The 11,414-nt window shown below is 53.0% G+C and overlaps 7 protein-coding genes across 13 annotated transcripts; 6 read left to right on the top strand and 1 right to left on the bottom strand.

Moving 5' to 3' along the window:
* Positions 1 to 64: 64 nt before the first annotated feature.
* On the top strand, positions 65 to 733 carry KVP17_003506 (uncharacterized protein; the record flags this gene model as incomplete). Its single annotated transcript, XM_068520874.1, has 1 exon — positions 65 to 733. The coding sequence occupies one exon, from the start codon at positions 65 to 67 to the stop codon at positions 731 to 733; it is 669 nt and encodes a 222-aa protein (XP_068371964.1).
* On the top strand, positions 733 to 1,593 carry KVP17_003503 (uncharacterized protein; the record flags this gene model as incomplete). Of its 2 annotated transcripts, none has more annotated exons than XM_068520867.1 (1): positions 733 to 1,593. In XM_068520867.1, the coding sequence occupies one exon, from the start codon at positions 733 to 735 to the stop codon at positions 1,591 to 1,593; it is 861 nt and encodes a 286-aa protein (XP_068371957.1). The 2 variants fall into 2 exon arrangements, with proteins under 2 accessions (XP_068371957.1, XP_068371958.1); XM_068520868.1 differs by having other exon boundaries at positions 754 to 1,593.
* Positions 1,594 to 1,732: 139 nt separating this feature from the next.
* Positions 1,733 to 3,655, top strand: KVP17_003509 (uncharacterized protein; the record flags this gene model as incomplete). The annotated part of the gene is made up of 1 exon (XM_068520879.1): positions 1,733 to 3,655. One exon carries the CDS (start codon positions 1,733 to 1,735, stop codon positions 3,653 to 3,655), a length of 1,923 nt encoding a protein of 640 aa, XP_068371969.1.
* A 365-nt stretch (positions 3,656 to 4,020) lies between these two features.
* Positions 4,021 to 6,523, top strand: KVP17_003508 (uncharacterized protein; the record flags this gene model as incomplete). 2 transcript variants are annotated; one of them, XM_068520878.1, is made up of 2 exons in its annotated part: positions 4,021 to 5,508; positions 5,537 to 6,523. In XM_068520878.1, the coding sequence occupies 2 exons, from the start codon at positions 4,021 to 4,023 to the stop codon at positions 6,521 to 6,523; spliced, it is 2,475 nt and encodes an 824-aa protein (XP_068371968.1). The 2 variants fall into 2 exon arrangements, with proteins under 2 accessions (XP_068371968.1, XP_068371967.1); XM_068520877.1 differs by having other exon boundaries at positions 4,210 to 5,508; positions 5,567 to 6,523.
* A 1-nt stretch (position 6,524) lies between these two features.
* KVP17_003507 (uncharacterized protein) lies at positions 6,525 to 7,875 on the bottom strand (the record flags this gene model as incomplete). 2 transcript variants are annotated; one of them, XM_068520876.1, is made up of 4 exons in its annotated part: positions 6,525 to 6,922; positions 6,951 to 7,615; positions 7,644 to 7,833; positions 7,860 to 7,875. In XM_068520876.1, 4 exons carry the CDS (start codon positions 7,873 to 7,875, stop codon positions 6,525 to 6,527), a joined length of 1,269 nt encoding a protein of 422 aa, XP_068371966.1. The 2 variants fall into 2 exon arrangements, with proteins under 2 accessions (XP_068371966.1, XP_068371965.1); XM_068520875.1 differs by lacking the exons at positions 7,644 to 7,833; positions 7,860 to 7,875 and having other exon boundaries at positions 6,951 to 7,404.
* Positions 7,876 to 7,914: 39 nt separating this feature from the next.
* Positions 7,915 to 8,511, top strand: KVP17_003505 (uncharacterized protein; the record flags this gene model as incomplete). 2 transcript variants are annotated; one of them, XM_068520872.1, is made up of 2 exons in its annotated part: positions 7,915 to 8,401; positions 8,429 to 8,511. In XM_068520872.1, 2 exons carry the CDS (start codon positions 7,915 to 7,917, stop codon positions 8,509 to 8,511), a joined length of 570 nt encoding a protein of 189 aa, XP_068371962.1. The 2 variants fall into 2 exon arrangements, with proteins under 2 accessions (XP_068371962.1, XP_068371963.1); XM_068520873.1 differs by having other exon boundaries at positions 7,915 to 8,511.
* Positions 8,512 to 9,587: 1,076 nt separating this feature from the next.
* KVP17_003504 (uncharacterized protein) lies at positions 9,588 to 11,341 on the top strand (the record flags this gene model as incomplete). Of its 3 annotated transcripts, XM_068520869.1 has the most annotated exons (2): positions 9,588 to 9,753; positions 9,783 to 11,341. In XM_068520869.1, 2 exons carry the CDS (start codon positions 9,588 to 9,590, stop codon positions 11,339 to 11,341), a joined length of 1,725 nt encoding a protein of 574 aa, XP_068371959.1. The 3 variants fall into 3 exon arrangements, with proteins under 3 accessions (XP_068371959.1, XP_068371960.1, XP_068371961.1); XM_068520870.1 differs by having other exon boundaries at positions 9,588 to 9,788; XM_068520871.1 differs by lacking the exon at positions 9,588 to 9,753 and having other exon boundaries at positions 9,800 to 11,341.
* Positions 11,342 to 11,414: the final 73 nt, after the last annotated feature.

Below are 11,414 nucleotides of genomic sequence, written 5' to 3'. Positions count from 1 at the left end.
CAACGCCCAGCTCAAGTCGACACCAGTAAATGGACGTGAGCAGAGTGGAGAGACGCCCAGCTCCATGATGGGCGGGGCATTCATTGAGACTCGAATTCGCCAATCCACCTCGAAGATTGTCGACGACGACACTGCTGACCAGGATCTCTACGACAACGCCCAGCTCAAGTCGACACCAGTAAATGGACGTGAGCAGAGTGGAGAGACGCCCAGCTCCATGATGGGCGGGGCATTCATTGAGACTCGACTTCGTCAATCCACCTCACAAGGTCTGCCGCAGCCTCCGAAAACTCAGAAGCAGAGCACCAAACTCAGGACCTTTTCGCCAGGTTCTGAGGTAACGTGCGTGAAACCGCCCCACCGTCCGCAACCGCCCCATGCGGAGCTGCTCCATCTGCTGCCAAAGAAAGAGAAATCATCCGTGTATAATTGTAGGTACCGGCAGCCAGCCACAGCTGAAATCCCGGTCACCAGACCTCTCAAGCGGCGAGACGGTTTCTATTGGGACCGCTGGATGCGGACCCGGAATGGATCTACACCCGACATCGAAGCCTATGAGCATCTTGTAACGCTGCACCACCTTACGAAGCCCGCCCGAAACTACTTATCGCCTGACCTGCTTGCCGAGTACCAGCAAGTCTGTTCCACCACCTTCAATCACATGAAATGGACGAAGGCATTCACGAGTCCTCTGAAGTATTTTCGTTGGCGGTTTAGCAGGCCTCGTTTGTGATGTGTGTAGAATTGCTCGAAATGCACACAGCGTGGCTTTCGTTGTTATCAGTCGCCCACTCCGCATCAGACAGCGTTTCCGGTGCGTCGGCGTTCCTGCCAGTGGCGAGTTCTGATCCCATCAAGCCTAAGCGGCACTATCTTGGGGGAATCGTCAGTCCGAAGTCGAGCGCGTACACGTCAGCGGTGTCGGAACAGGATGTATCAGCCGTATCGGCATCCTCGACGCAAGTCAGTTCAGTTGTAGAGGACGACGCCTTCGACCCCGACAGTGCCTTCACCAAGGTCGCTGCCTACTGTTTTTCCCCTCTCCCAGTCCCATACACAAGTGACCGAGACAAAAAGGCGGCAGAGGCGCTTGACCAGCTTTGCGTTCGCAATGGTCACGCACTGCTCAACCACTACGACGTGGTCAGCTCTAAGCTGGACGACGACGACATCGTGGCCCCATGGTGGCACGACCAGCTGCTCACCGCCTCTGAAACCTGGTCGGGAATGAGTGACGAGGACTACGTCAAACTCAACGTGGCCATGGAGACCATCGCAGGTCTTGGCCAAACCTCGGCCCTCTCCTGTGTGGAAAGCATTCGGCTAGCGGCGACAAAGTGTTCTGTGTGCGCGAGTGTCCCTATTCCGAGGCAAGCGGTAGCTGCGGATAAAACCACCTTCAAGGCCTTCTTAAACATCTTGGTCACACCAGAAGGACTGAGCTGTCGGAAATGTGTAACTAAATCTCCCAAGGTTCGTGCAGCTTGCAGTAAAAAGACCAAGGACGACATCGACTTGGCTCTTCTGGTTGAGTTGATAAACGCCTTTAAGAGAAGATTTCTTAAAGGCATCAGAACTGGAAAGACTCCATAACAAGTCCTTGCTTGTAAATTACTGGCGAAAAACCCGCTTATGACAAGTGGAGTCGCCCTGTCGTTATCTCCTTTGTGCGGCGCACTTCCCCACCTCCCCACACATTCCCGTTACATAGTCAGAATTCGTAGATTACTTGATGTCGTCGTCTTCTGAGTCGTCGCGGTCCGCATCGCTTAAAGCTAGTCATCTCGATTCTGCCTCCAATCTGGAATCGGATCCTACTGAGATTCCAGAAAAGAAGTGGATAACGTATGTCAAGCTGAGTTTGAAGTGGGCCGTGGTGGTCGCGTGGTTTGCTTGGTTGATCGCTGCAACGGTGATCAGCGCTCAGCACGACCTCATGGAGACGCAGTGGCCTGCGCTGGCGATGACAGGAATCGGTATTCTCTACTATGTATGTCACAAGTTCAAGAGTCAAATTATCAGGGCCTGCTGGGATCCTTGGGGACCCACGACCAGGAATCTTGTCAACCGTTACAAGAATCCATGGGGCTATGTTGTTGGTGGGAGTCTTCTCCTTCTCTTCATAATCCTTTGGGTTTCCTTGATGGTGGAGGATTTTACCCAGGTGACCTCACTACTGGGCCTTGCCTTCTTCGTTCTCAGTGGGTGGGCCTTCTCGAAGCACCCAAAAATTGTCTCTTGGAGAGCCGTCCTCTGGGGCGTTATAATTCAAATGGGGTTGGCTGTCATCATCCTTAGAGTGGACTTCGGCTATCACGCAATGAAGTATCTGTCGGACCACGTCGCCATTTTCTTGAACTACATCCTGGCCGGGTCCTCATTCGTCTTTGGAGGTGCTAACATTGTGGCCAGTTTCGGTCCTGGCCCTGTCTACTGTCCCACTGCCGCCGAAATAACGGCAGGAATGCCGCAACCCGAACTTTGTGCTACAGCTGCTGATGGAGCGGTTTTATACGGGGTGTCCATGCTAGCAGGCCCCTGGGAGTCTACACCCGCACACCTGGTCATGTACTTCGCCACAGTAGTGATTCCTACGGTCATTTTCTTTTCGGCGTTCATGTCTGCGCTCTACTACATTGGCATCATCCAGAAGATTATCAAGGCCATTGCTTTTTTGTTGAAGCACAGCATGGGTACTTCTACCGGCGAGTCCGTAAATGCTGCTGCGAACATTTTCGTAGGGCAAACGGAAGCGCCGCTCGTTATCAAGCCCTTTTTACATCTAATGTCTGCCTCCGAGATTCATGCCGTTATGACTGGAGGCTTTGCCACCATTGCTGGAGGCGTTATGGCTTCATATATAGGTTTGGGTGTCAGCCCGGGTCACCTGATTTCGGCTTCAGTGATTAGCGCGCCTGCAGCACTTGCTGTGTCGAAGCTCTACTATCCTGAAACCGAGATCACCTCTGGAGATGATCCTGAAGCCCTCAATATGGCGCTGTACGCTTCCCAGCGCAACTATCACAGCGTGCTAGAGGCTATGTCCGCTGGCGCTGCCGACGCGGTACCATTGGCTCTCAACATAGGGGCTATGCTCATCGCCTTCCTCTCGATTCTAGAGTTCGTAAACGGCTTTGTCGACTGGATGGCAGTTTGCGTCAACTGGCGTGCCTGTTCTCTAACAGAGCTGGGCTGCACCGTTGAAGGTCAGAAGATCACTTTCCAGTATCTCTTGGGCTACCTTCTCAGTCCTGTCGCGTGGATGATGGGCGTGGTTTGGAAAGACTGTCGATCCGTCGCCTCACTCATAGGAATGAAGACCATTCTGAACGAGTTTGTGGCCTACGAGACTCTTTCCGGATTCATTGCCGCTCGCGACGCTTGCGTCAAGTCTATCGAAGCGGGGGGTCCAGACGACTGTCTGGACACTGTGCTCGACGAAAGGTCCATTGTCGTCGCGACTTACGCTCTCTGCGGCTTCGCAAACCTGGGATCTATCGGGATTCAGTTGGGAGGTCTCACTCCTCTGTGTCCTGAAAAGAAGGGCGTATTTGCAAGCGTCGTAGTCCGCGCGTTGATCGCAGGTACAGTGGCTGCCCTCATGACGGCTACCGTCGCGTCCTTTCTGTATCAAGAAGGAAGGACCTTCAAGTGAAGTTTGCTATTTGTTGTGTTTTCCCAAAATCATTGTGTATATCTGTTCACTTACCATCATGTGAATCATGTGAATCATGTGAAGTTTGCTGTTTGTTGCGTTTTGTCGAACTCTATTGTGTATCACGTGACATTGTTCATTCATCCGTTGTTGATTCATCCGTTGTTGACTTCACATTCTCGCCAGTATCATTGTCCATTCATCCGTTGTGGACTTCATATTCTCGACACCATTTTCCGTTCATCTGTTGTCGACTCATCCGTTGTCGACTCATCCGTTGTCGACTTCACATTCTCACCTTCATCCATTGTCTACCATAGTTCACGAACAATTGACGTAACATGACGTCATTATTGCATAAAATTATGCGCGTGTATGGCTTGCTCCAGCTGCAGGTGGGAAAAGCTTCCAAGCTGAAGTTCGTGGAATCTCGCGAACGTGGAGGGGGCTGTTGCCGGCAAGCACTGTCGACTGTGACGTGTCAGTTTGGTAGGTGCGGCGGAGCTGACTGTTGCTGTGGGAAGCCGGACCCATTTCTGGCCGTGGATTTTATGATGGAGACGGCAGACCCCAAGGCCCCTAAAGTTTGGAGGCTAGCCACTTCCGAGTCTATTTGCAACGACGCCAGCCCCGGATTTAACTGGGATGCCTCCCTGCTGATCGACAGCTGGGATGTGGAGGACATCGATGGCAGTAGGGAACAGTTCGTTCTCTTAAAGGTCTTCGACGATGACTTCGGCGCTGAGGCTCTGTCAGATTTGCTTGGTCTGGTAAAGATCCCCGTCTCTGAGATTACGGATCGGCCACTGCATAAGATGAAACGACGACCTTTGAATGTAGGCCTAACAGACAACACTCACGTGGGGCACATTGAAGTTGGGTGGAAGTTCGTTTCGCTCTTGAATGGAAAGGCGCCGGAGGTTCCTTTCACCCATTTTCCTCCCACCCACGGCAACCTTGTGGACCTGTACCACGACGCCCATAAGGTCGCGCGTATTCCTTCTGTCCCCCTAGAGGGCCATGACGAGTATCGTAGCCGCGGGTGTTGGAGAGACTTGTACTACGCAATCAACCACGCCGAGGACATTATCTTTATTGTCGGGTGGTCTGTCAACGTTCATATTTCTCTGAAACGGAGCAAGTCCAAGACGTACGAGACTGTGGGGGAGATGCTGCTGAAGAAGGCGGAGGAAGGAGTAAAGGTCTGCGTCCTCGTCTGGGATGACTTCTCCTCTGGAAAAGTGGCTCAGGAGGGATTCATGGGTACTTCTGATGAAATCACTTACCAATACTTCAAAGGTACGAAGGTAATGTGCAAACGTGTACCACGAGAGACAACCGCGACTGGATGGCTGGCACAGACCTTCCACAAGGCGCTGTTCACTCACCACCAAAAGGTAGTGGTGTGTGATGTGGACAACGAAGGAGCTGATTCCAGGACCCTACAGGCCTTTTTTGGCGGGTTGGACATCACTAACGGGCGATATGACACTCCAGACCACGCCTTGTTTCAGAATCTTGATGACATATGGAAGAACGACTTCTACAACGGCTGCGTCGCGGCAGCCGGACCTGACTCCGGCCCTCGAGAGCCCTGGCATGACATTCACGCCGTCGTGAAAGGTGCAGCCGCTTGGCAGTTCCTCCAGAACTTCCAGGAGAGATGTGCCAGGCAGGCTGCGGACATGGTGTCGACCGTGACGGAGCACGTCAACGGACTGGAGGCGCGTAAGCGCATCCAGAAGGTCTCATATACGGACTGCTGCGCCTTCAGTGTGCAGTGTTTGAGGTCGATTGACTACGGCAGCTGCGTGTTTCATAAGTCTCCTCTGACGTCCCAGTATAGCCAACTCGTAAGTGTGGGAGGTTGCCACAACGCAGCAAAATGTGGTGGATGTTTCCATCCAGCAGGCATACATCTATCAGATTTCCCGTGCAAAGCGGTTCGTGTACCTCGAGAACCAGTACTTCCTCGGATCAGCTCAGATGTGGATACCAAAGGCTTTGCAGACTGTGCCCTGCAACAATTTAATTCCTCAAGCACTGACACACCGTATTTGTGAGGCCATTAAGCGTCGAGAGGACTTTCACGTCTACATCAACATTCCTCTTTTCCCGGAGTCCATTCCGGAGCAAGCGGCTCCTCAGGAGATTATGCACTACCAGTACCAGACCGTAAGGGCCATGCACAAACGAATCAACAACTTCTTGAAGGCTGAAGGAGTCGCCGGTACTGCTGACAACTACATGACTATGTTCTTCTTGGGAAAGAGGGAGCCTTGGCAGGAAGGCATGCCTTCTCTGGAGGACGTTGAGAAGTCACGCGCAGCCTCTAAGACTAAAATGACTGAGAAGCTCCGATCCATTCTCCGGACTCGACGTCATCAGATATACATACACTCGAAACTGATGATTGTTGATGATGAGTACCTCTTGCTTGGATCTGCCAACATCAACGAACGCTCGATGAATGGCAAACGAGATTCGGAGATTGCCGGTGGCCTGTGGCAGCCCGACTTCGTAACAAAGGTCGTTCACGGCAAGGTCGTGCTCCCTAAGGGATATGTCTACGGCTTCCGCAAGGCTCTGTTCATGGAGCACTTGGAATCGGCCATAGAGCCCTGCGTGTACGACGACATAGGTGATCCTACCACCGTGAAGCATATTAAGCGCCTAGCTGAGACGAACTTCGACGTTTTCATCGGTTCCGAAGCGCTGCCTCTTCCCCACGGTCACCTGTGCACGTATCCATATGTGGAGGAGGGAGATGACCTGACTCACCACCCATTCGTTGAGTTCATTCCAGACACGAAGGCTAAGCTGCTCGGTGCAACGTCCACTATGATGGTGGACATGTTGACTACTTGATTCACTCGTTCTTAACAGCATCGTCTACATTCGAAACTGCCTGTCTTGATAACAGTGAAAGCTGTTTCTCCAATTGCTGTTTCAGACGCAGCGAGCCGTGCCAATCATCGGGGAGCCGCAGCAATTTTCTGTGCACCGAGTGCAGAGGCCCCCATGTTTGGTGGGTAGAGAGCACTTGCGACATCTCCCGTCTGACGTTGTCGACGAACAACGGAAGCTGTTCCTCCGGTGATAAGGGATCGCCCGAGGCCTGGTCAATGGTGACCTTGGGTCCGGAGTCAGGCAGCCAGTAGGCGTCCAAACTTGATGGAAAGGGATTCGACAGGGCGAGAGGGACCCATACGCTCAGTGGGGTGGTCTCGAAGGACAAGTTAAAGTGGTAGCAGCGGTAAATAAGAACTGCGTCGTGTATCGAACTGAACCCCACCAACAGGAGTTACCGCCTCCAGGCTAACAAAGGCTCCTTGCTTGAATTCTGCCACGTGGCGTCCAGACGTAGTCGTGCCTTCTGGGAACACCAAGAATGGTGGAATCGTTTCCGGACTGACGTCCTCTCCACTGTGTTGACGGGCGAGAGCGAGCTGGCGGGCTTTGATGTCCTTCAGCGCACGTAACCTATCGTTGGGATTGCTTCTATCCAGGAATATGCACCTCAGCAGTTCCGCAGGAGGGCCGAAAAAAGGGTCCGTCTTCACTGTGGCCTTCGAAACGAAGGCGGGGAATATCCTCATCATGAAGTATAGAATGTCCAAAACGGAGACATGGTTTGCCACCACAGTAGTCAGGTGACCGATGTCCCGTTCCGATCGCTGCGTTTCCGGAGTGAAGTGCTCGTTGATGTTAACGATGCCAAAAATCAATAACAGGGAGCGGTTGATCATCGCAGAGGAGAAATGAAGGAATCGCACGGTCCATGAATCGTATCCTCTGCAAGGTTTTTTCGCTCCAGGCCGCGAATAAGCACGGGGGAGCACTTTCACGACCACACTGAACAGAAGCAGATTGAGAATACCCAGGAGAGCAGATAACAAAAGTCGTATGGGCAGCAGCACGAGGGAGCCGACGACGCTAACGACTGGAGAGAACTGTCCGCTGCGTGACATGTGCCTGAATAGCTCACATGTCCAACCTTCTGTAAGCTTGGAAAAGCTCCTGCTTCTCAGGCGGTAGCCCCCTAAAGTCTCGAGACATGAACCACACGCAAGCGTGAATGCCCCACACAAGACAGATTAGACAGTACACCACCCACGAGACGACGAGAATCTTCGTCACCAATGACCGCAGAATGGAGGACAGAATCGCGAAGACGTCTGTGTTGCAGGCATCGGCGCCTTACATAGTGTCTTTTCCATACGCTCGTTTATCGAGATTTCACCCAAAAACAATTTCAAATGTCTGGCTTGCCGTTGCCTGTGACGACTCCTGATCCGTCGAAGACACAAGGCCACCCTACAGTCGCGGTAATGCACTGGGCGTTCAAGCTCGCCGCGCTACTGACCTACGTTTTCGGTCCGTTTGTCTTCGGCGGATTCAGTGGAGATTACGTCTTCTCATTCATCGTGACGACCATACTGGTGTCGCTCGATTTCTGGGTGGTTAAGAACGTCACTGGACGCTTGCTGGTTGGAATGAGGTGGCATAACGAGACCGCAGAGGACGGCACCTCGACCTGGGTTTTTGAATCGAGTGTGAACGAGTCGCAAATCAACTCGGCGGACAAGACACTTTTCTGGGTAGCGCTTGTGGGGTGGCCTGTAGTGTGGTCTGCCCTCTTCTTGCTCGAGCTCATCCGATTCGAACTAGAGTGGGTGTTATTGATCGTCATCGCTCTGTCGCTGGGTACATCAAACCTCGTAGGCTTCTGGAAGTGCTCCAAAGGTGAGTGCAGCGATGCACGTGACACAGATTCCGCTCGCCGTGTCCAAACGTTCGCTGCTCATCCCATGATATCCCTGGCGCTGTCCCGACTTCAGTCTTTCTTCCCGTAAAAGTGATTCGTGTAAATGGCCGTGTTTGCCAGAGTGTTGGTGGTGACAGGCATGTTTGCCATATTTGGTCATAAAGTTAATGAACGAAGAGGAGATGCTGCCGGCACCTGCGAAGTCCTTGCCGCTCAAGAAAGCATTTCGCAAGCTCTCTAGCGTCCTAACTCTCCTACCGAAGCGAGCGTTGTCAGACAACGCCCTACGTCTGGCGTCGCAGTCCAGTCTGGAATCAAAATTCTACGCGATTCCAACAGACGCGACATATGCCTTTCGCAGTCACTGGATTCGACATGAATCGCTAGGCGCATACGATAGACTTCTTGCCGCTCAGCGCAAGGGAGGCACTGCTTGCTATTTTGTCTATCAGACCCGTATCCACGGCAAGATTCGCACAGTAGTGCGGTGGGTCTACCTGTGGCTTGATGAGTGGGTGAAGGGCATCGCCAGGACAGTCACTTGGGAACCATGGTACTTAACTGGAAGGGAATCAACAAACCGTTTAACTTGGGTCTACTTATCAGCACGGAGATGAGGTTATTGAAGCGCTTTAATCTGGCACATAAACTGCCTGTGCTAGAACGTAAGGGTCTGTGTAGAAGCGTTACGCAGCCTCCCCTACATTTGTTCAGCCTGAAAAAAAACGCTGCTCTCCCAGCGGTTTAAGGGACTTGTTCTACACTCGAGAGCGGAAATCTCGACGGAGTGAATCTCTACGTGAGCCAAGCGACGAGGAGTCAGTTTTCCAGAGAAGCTGCTGTCCTCATACTAACATCTACACCCTACGTATGCGGAACCAACGATTCGCATATGACTACCACAACCAGTACGTCCACCCTCTCTCACTGAAGTTCAATAGGCAGCGGGGGCGTTACTGTACCTTTCTGTTTGAATACTACCATCAGGCTGATGACCACGCAAGGGCCTTCGCGGTGTTGAGGCACTTACAAGAGAGAGATGCATTACTGGTTTCGGCGGCTTCCGTATAGCGTGGGGTTCATATTATACCTGTTAGATCACGTCCACGTTGTCGAGACGTTGAGTTGCAGCTCGTACGATCACCCTAAATCGACAATTAACGAATGACTGTCACCGATTCTGTACCGTCCGATTCCTCAGAGTCTTCGACCTACAGCGAGAGCGAGGAGGAGTTGCTGGTTGCGTCCGCTGAGGCCCTAGTAGATGCTGTGTGCCGGAGAGACGTCACAGGGCTGATGAGGCTGCTGGACCTTCCATTAGGCAAGAAGTGTAGGTCATCGGTGCAGTTTCATATGCAGCTGTGAATGATGTGAGCATGGACCATGGTGACCTACTGGCCACCCCACTACAGGTGTGCATGCTTTTGTGCCGAGTGCGAGAGCTGGCTTGTCTACTGTGGGAGTGCTCCCAGCAGTCCACAGAGGAACCTCTGTCGTTTGACAAGCCTTTCGATGGTATCCCTGTGCTGCATCTCGGTCTCAACCTAGCGCCCGACGCCTCACTCTTAAGATTTACCTACTTGCTGTTGTTCTTGCCGGAGTTGCTTCGCAGACACCAACGGAACCCAGACGATCGTTCAATTCAGAGTGTATTGGCCGAAGCCGTCGCCGTGTGCCTGCTGGTGTCGCCCAGCAAGTACGTTGACTTCGAGGTCGGCTTCTTCCCGGTCGAAGCCATAGAGAACATCGACGGGGAGGTTCTAGCGGCCCTGAACAATATCAGTGGACAATGGCTGACCATTGTGGACAGATGGAAGGAGAAGCCTGAGTCTGCTCCCAGTTGGTCCGTGGATGTGGATGTCACGGACGACCAGGGATTGACACTCTTGGTACTGGCCTGCAGGCGCAAGGCCGTGAATATCATAGATATTCTGCTGCATGTCGGCGCTAGGGTGGATGTATTGGATGACACTACGCACCTACCGCTGGAACACGCGATTGCCAGCGGTCTTGACGGGCCAGTGCTGGCGGCGCTGTTGGATATGACGGAGAGGAGCGACAGAATGATTATCTCTCAGAGAGCAGAGAAGACAAAAATCTTCAAGTTGTGCATGAGGCACCAGTCATGGTCCACGCTTCTGTGGTATATACAGCGCTTACAAAGTGAGGGTGCGATCACTGAGGAAGATACGGAAGTACTGTCTTCGTTGGCCGAGGACTTGGGTTCCGTACTCATGCTGCACACCGTGCTTCAGGAGTCCGGCGTCAGCGCCGCCCATTCCAACGTCTGCGTCTTCACGAGCAAGGCTTGCTACGTGCACCTGGGTGTTGAACCCCACGATCTGAACCCTGCCAGTGTCCTTGCCAGTAACCTCGCCACGCATCTATCGCAGTCGGACATCCGCCAGGTGAGAAACATCAACGGTAAGTTCCCAGAGAACCCTTCGCGGATAGAAGTGCTGCTTGACCCTCAGTACGGGTTGCTTCGTCGAGCCAATCTGCCTATTGTTGAGGTCGACGAGCCTGCGAATCTGGTTGACCTGCTTCGTGTCCACGACTGGTCGTACTTACACTCACTCATGGTGGCGGCGGATGCCTCGGTGACACCCAGCCACGACGCGATGATATCTAGAGTTGTGCCACTGGACGCCGATACCGCCGTGACGGCCGGCAGTTGGTTGGCGGCCAGCTGCGCTGCCAGAGCGGTGGTGGAGGCTGCTTCCCGTGTGTGTAAGGGAGACACGAAGCGAGCGTTCTGCTGTATAAGGCCACCAGGCCATCACATGGGTGTCTATGGTGCTTGCCAACCTGCTCAGCGCCCTGGGGAAGTCACTGAGGAGGACATGGCTGTTGGGAGCCAAGGGTTCTGCCTCCTTAACAACGTGGCTGTAGGAGTTGCTTACGTGAAAGCGAAGTAAGTTAAAAGGACCTCCCCATACGCAGCTTTCCTCAGTTTCCTCGCATCGCCATCGTAGACTTTGACATCCATCA

The sequence above is a fragment of a genome (genome assembly GCF_019968985.1).
Source record: "MAG: Porospora cf. gigantea B chromosome Unknown PgB_NODE_754_length_11414_cov_129.828, whole genome shotgun sequence".
NCBI lineage: Eukaryota > Apicomplexa > Conoidasida > Eugregarinorida > Porosporidae > Porospora > Porospora cf. gigantea B.
The sequence above is the reverse complement of the archived record's forward strand: the minus strand, read 5'-3'. Positions and strand labels throughout refer to the sequence as shown.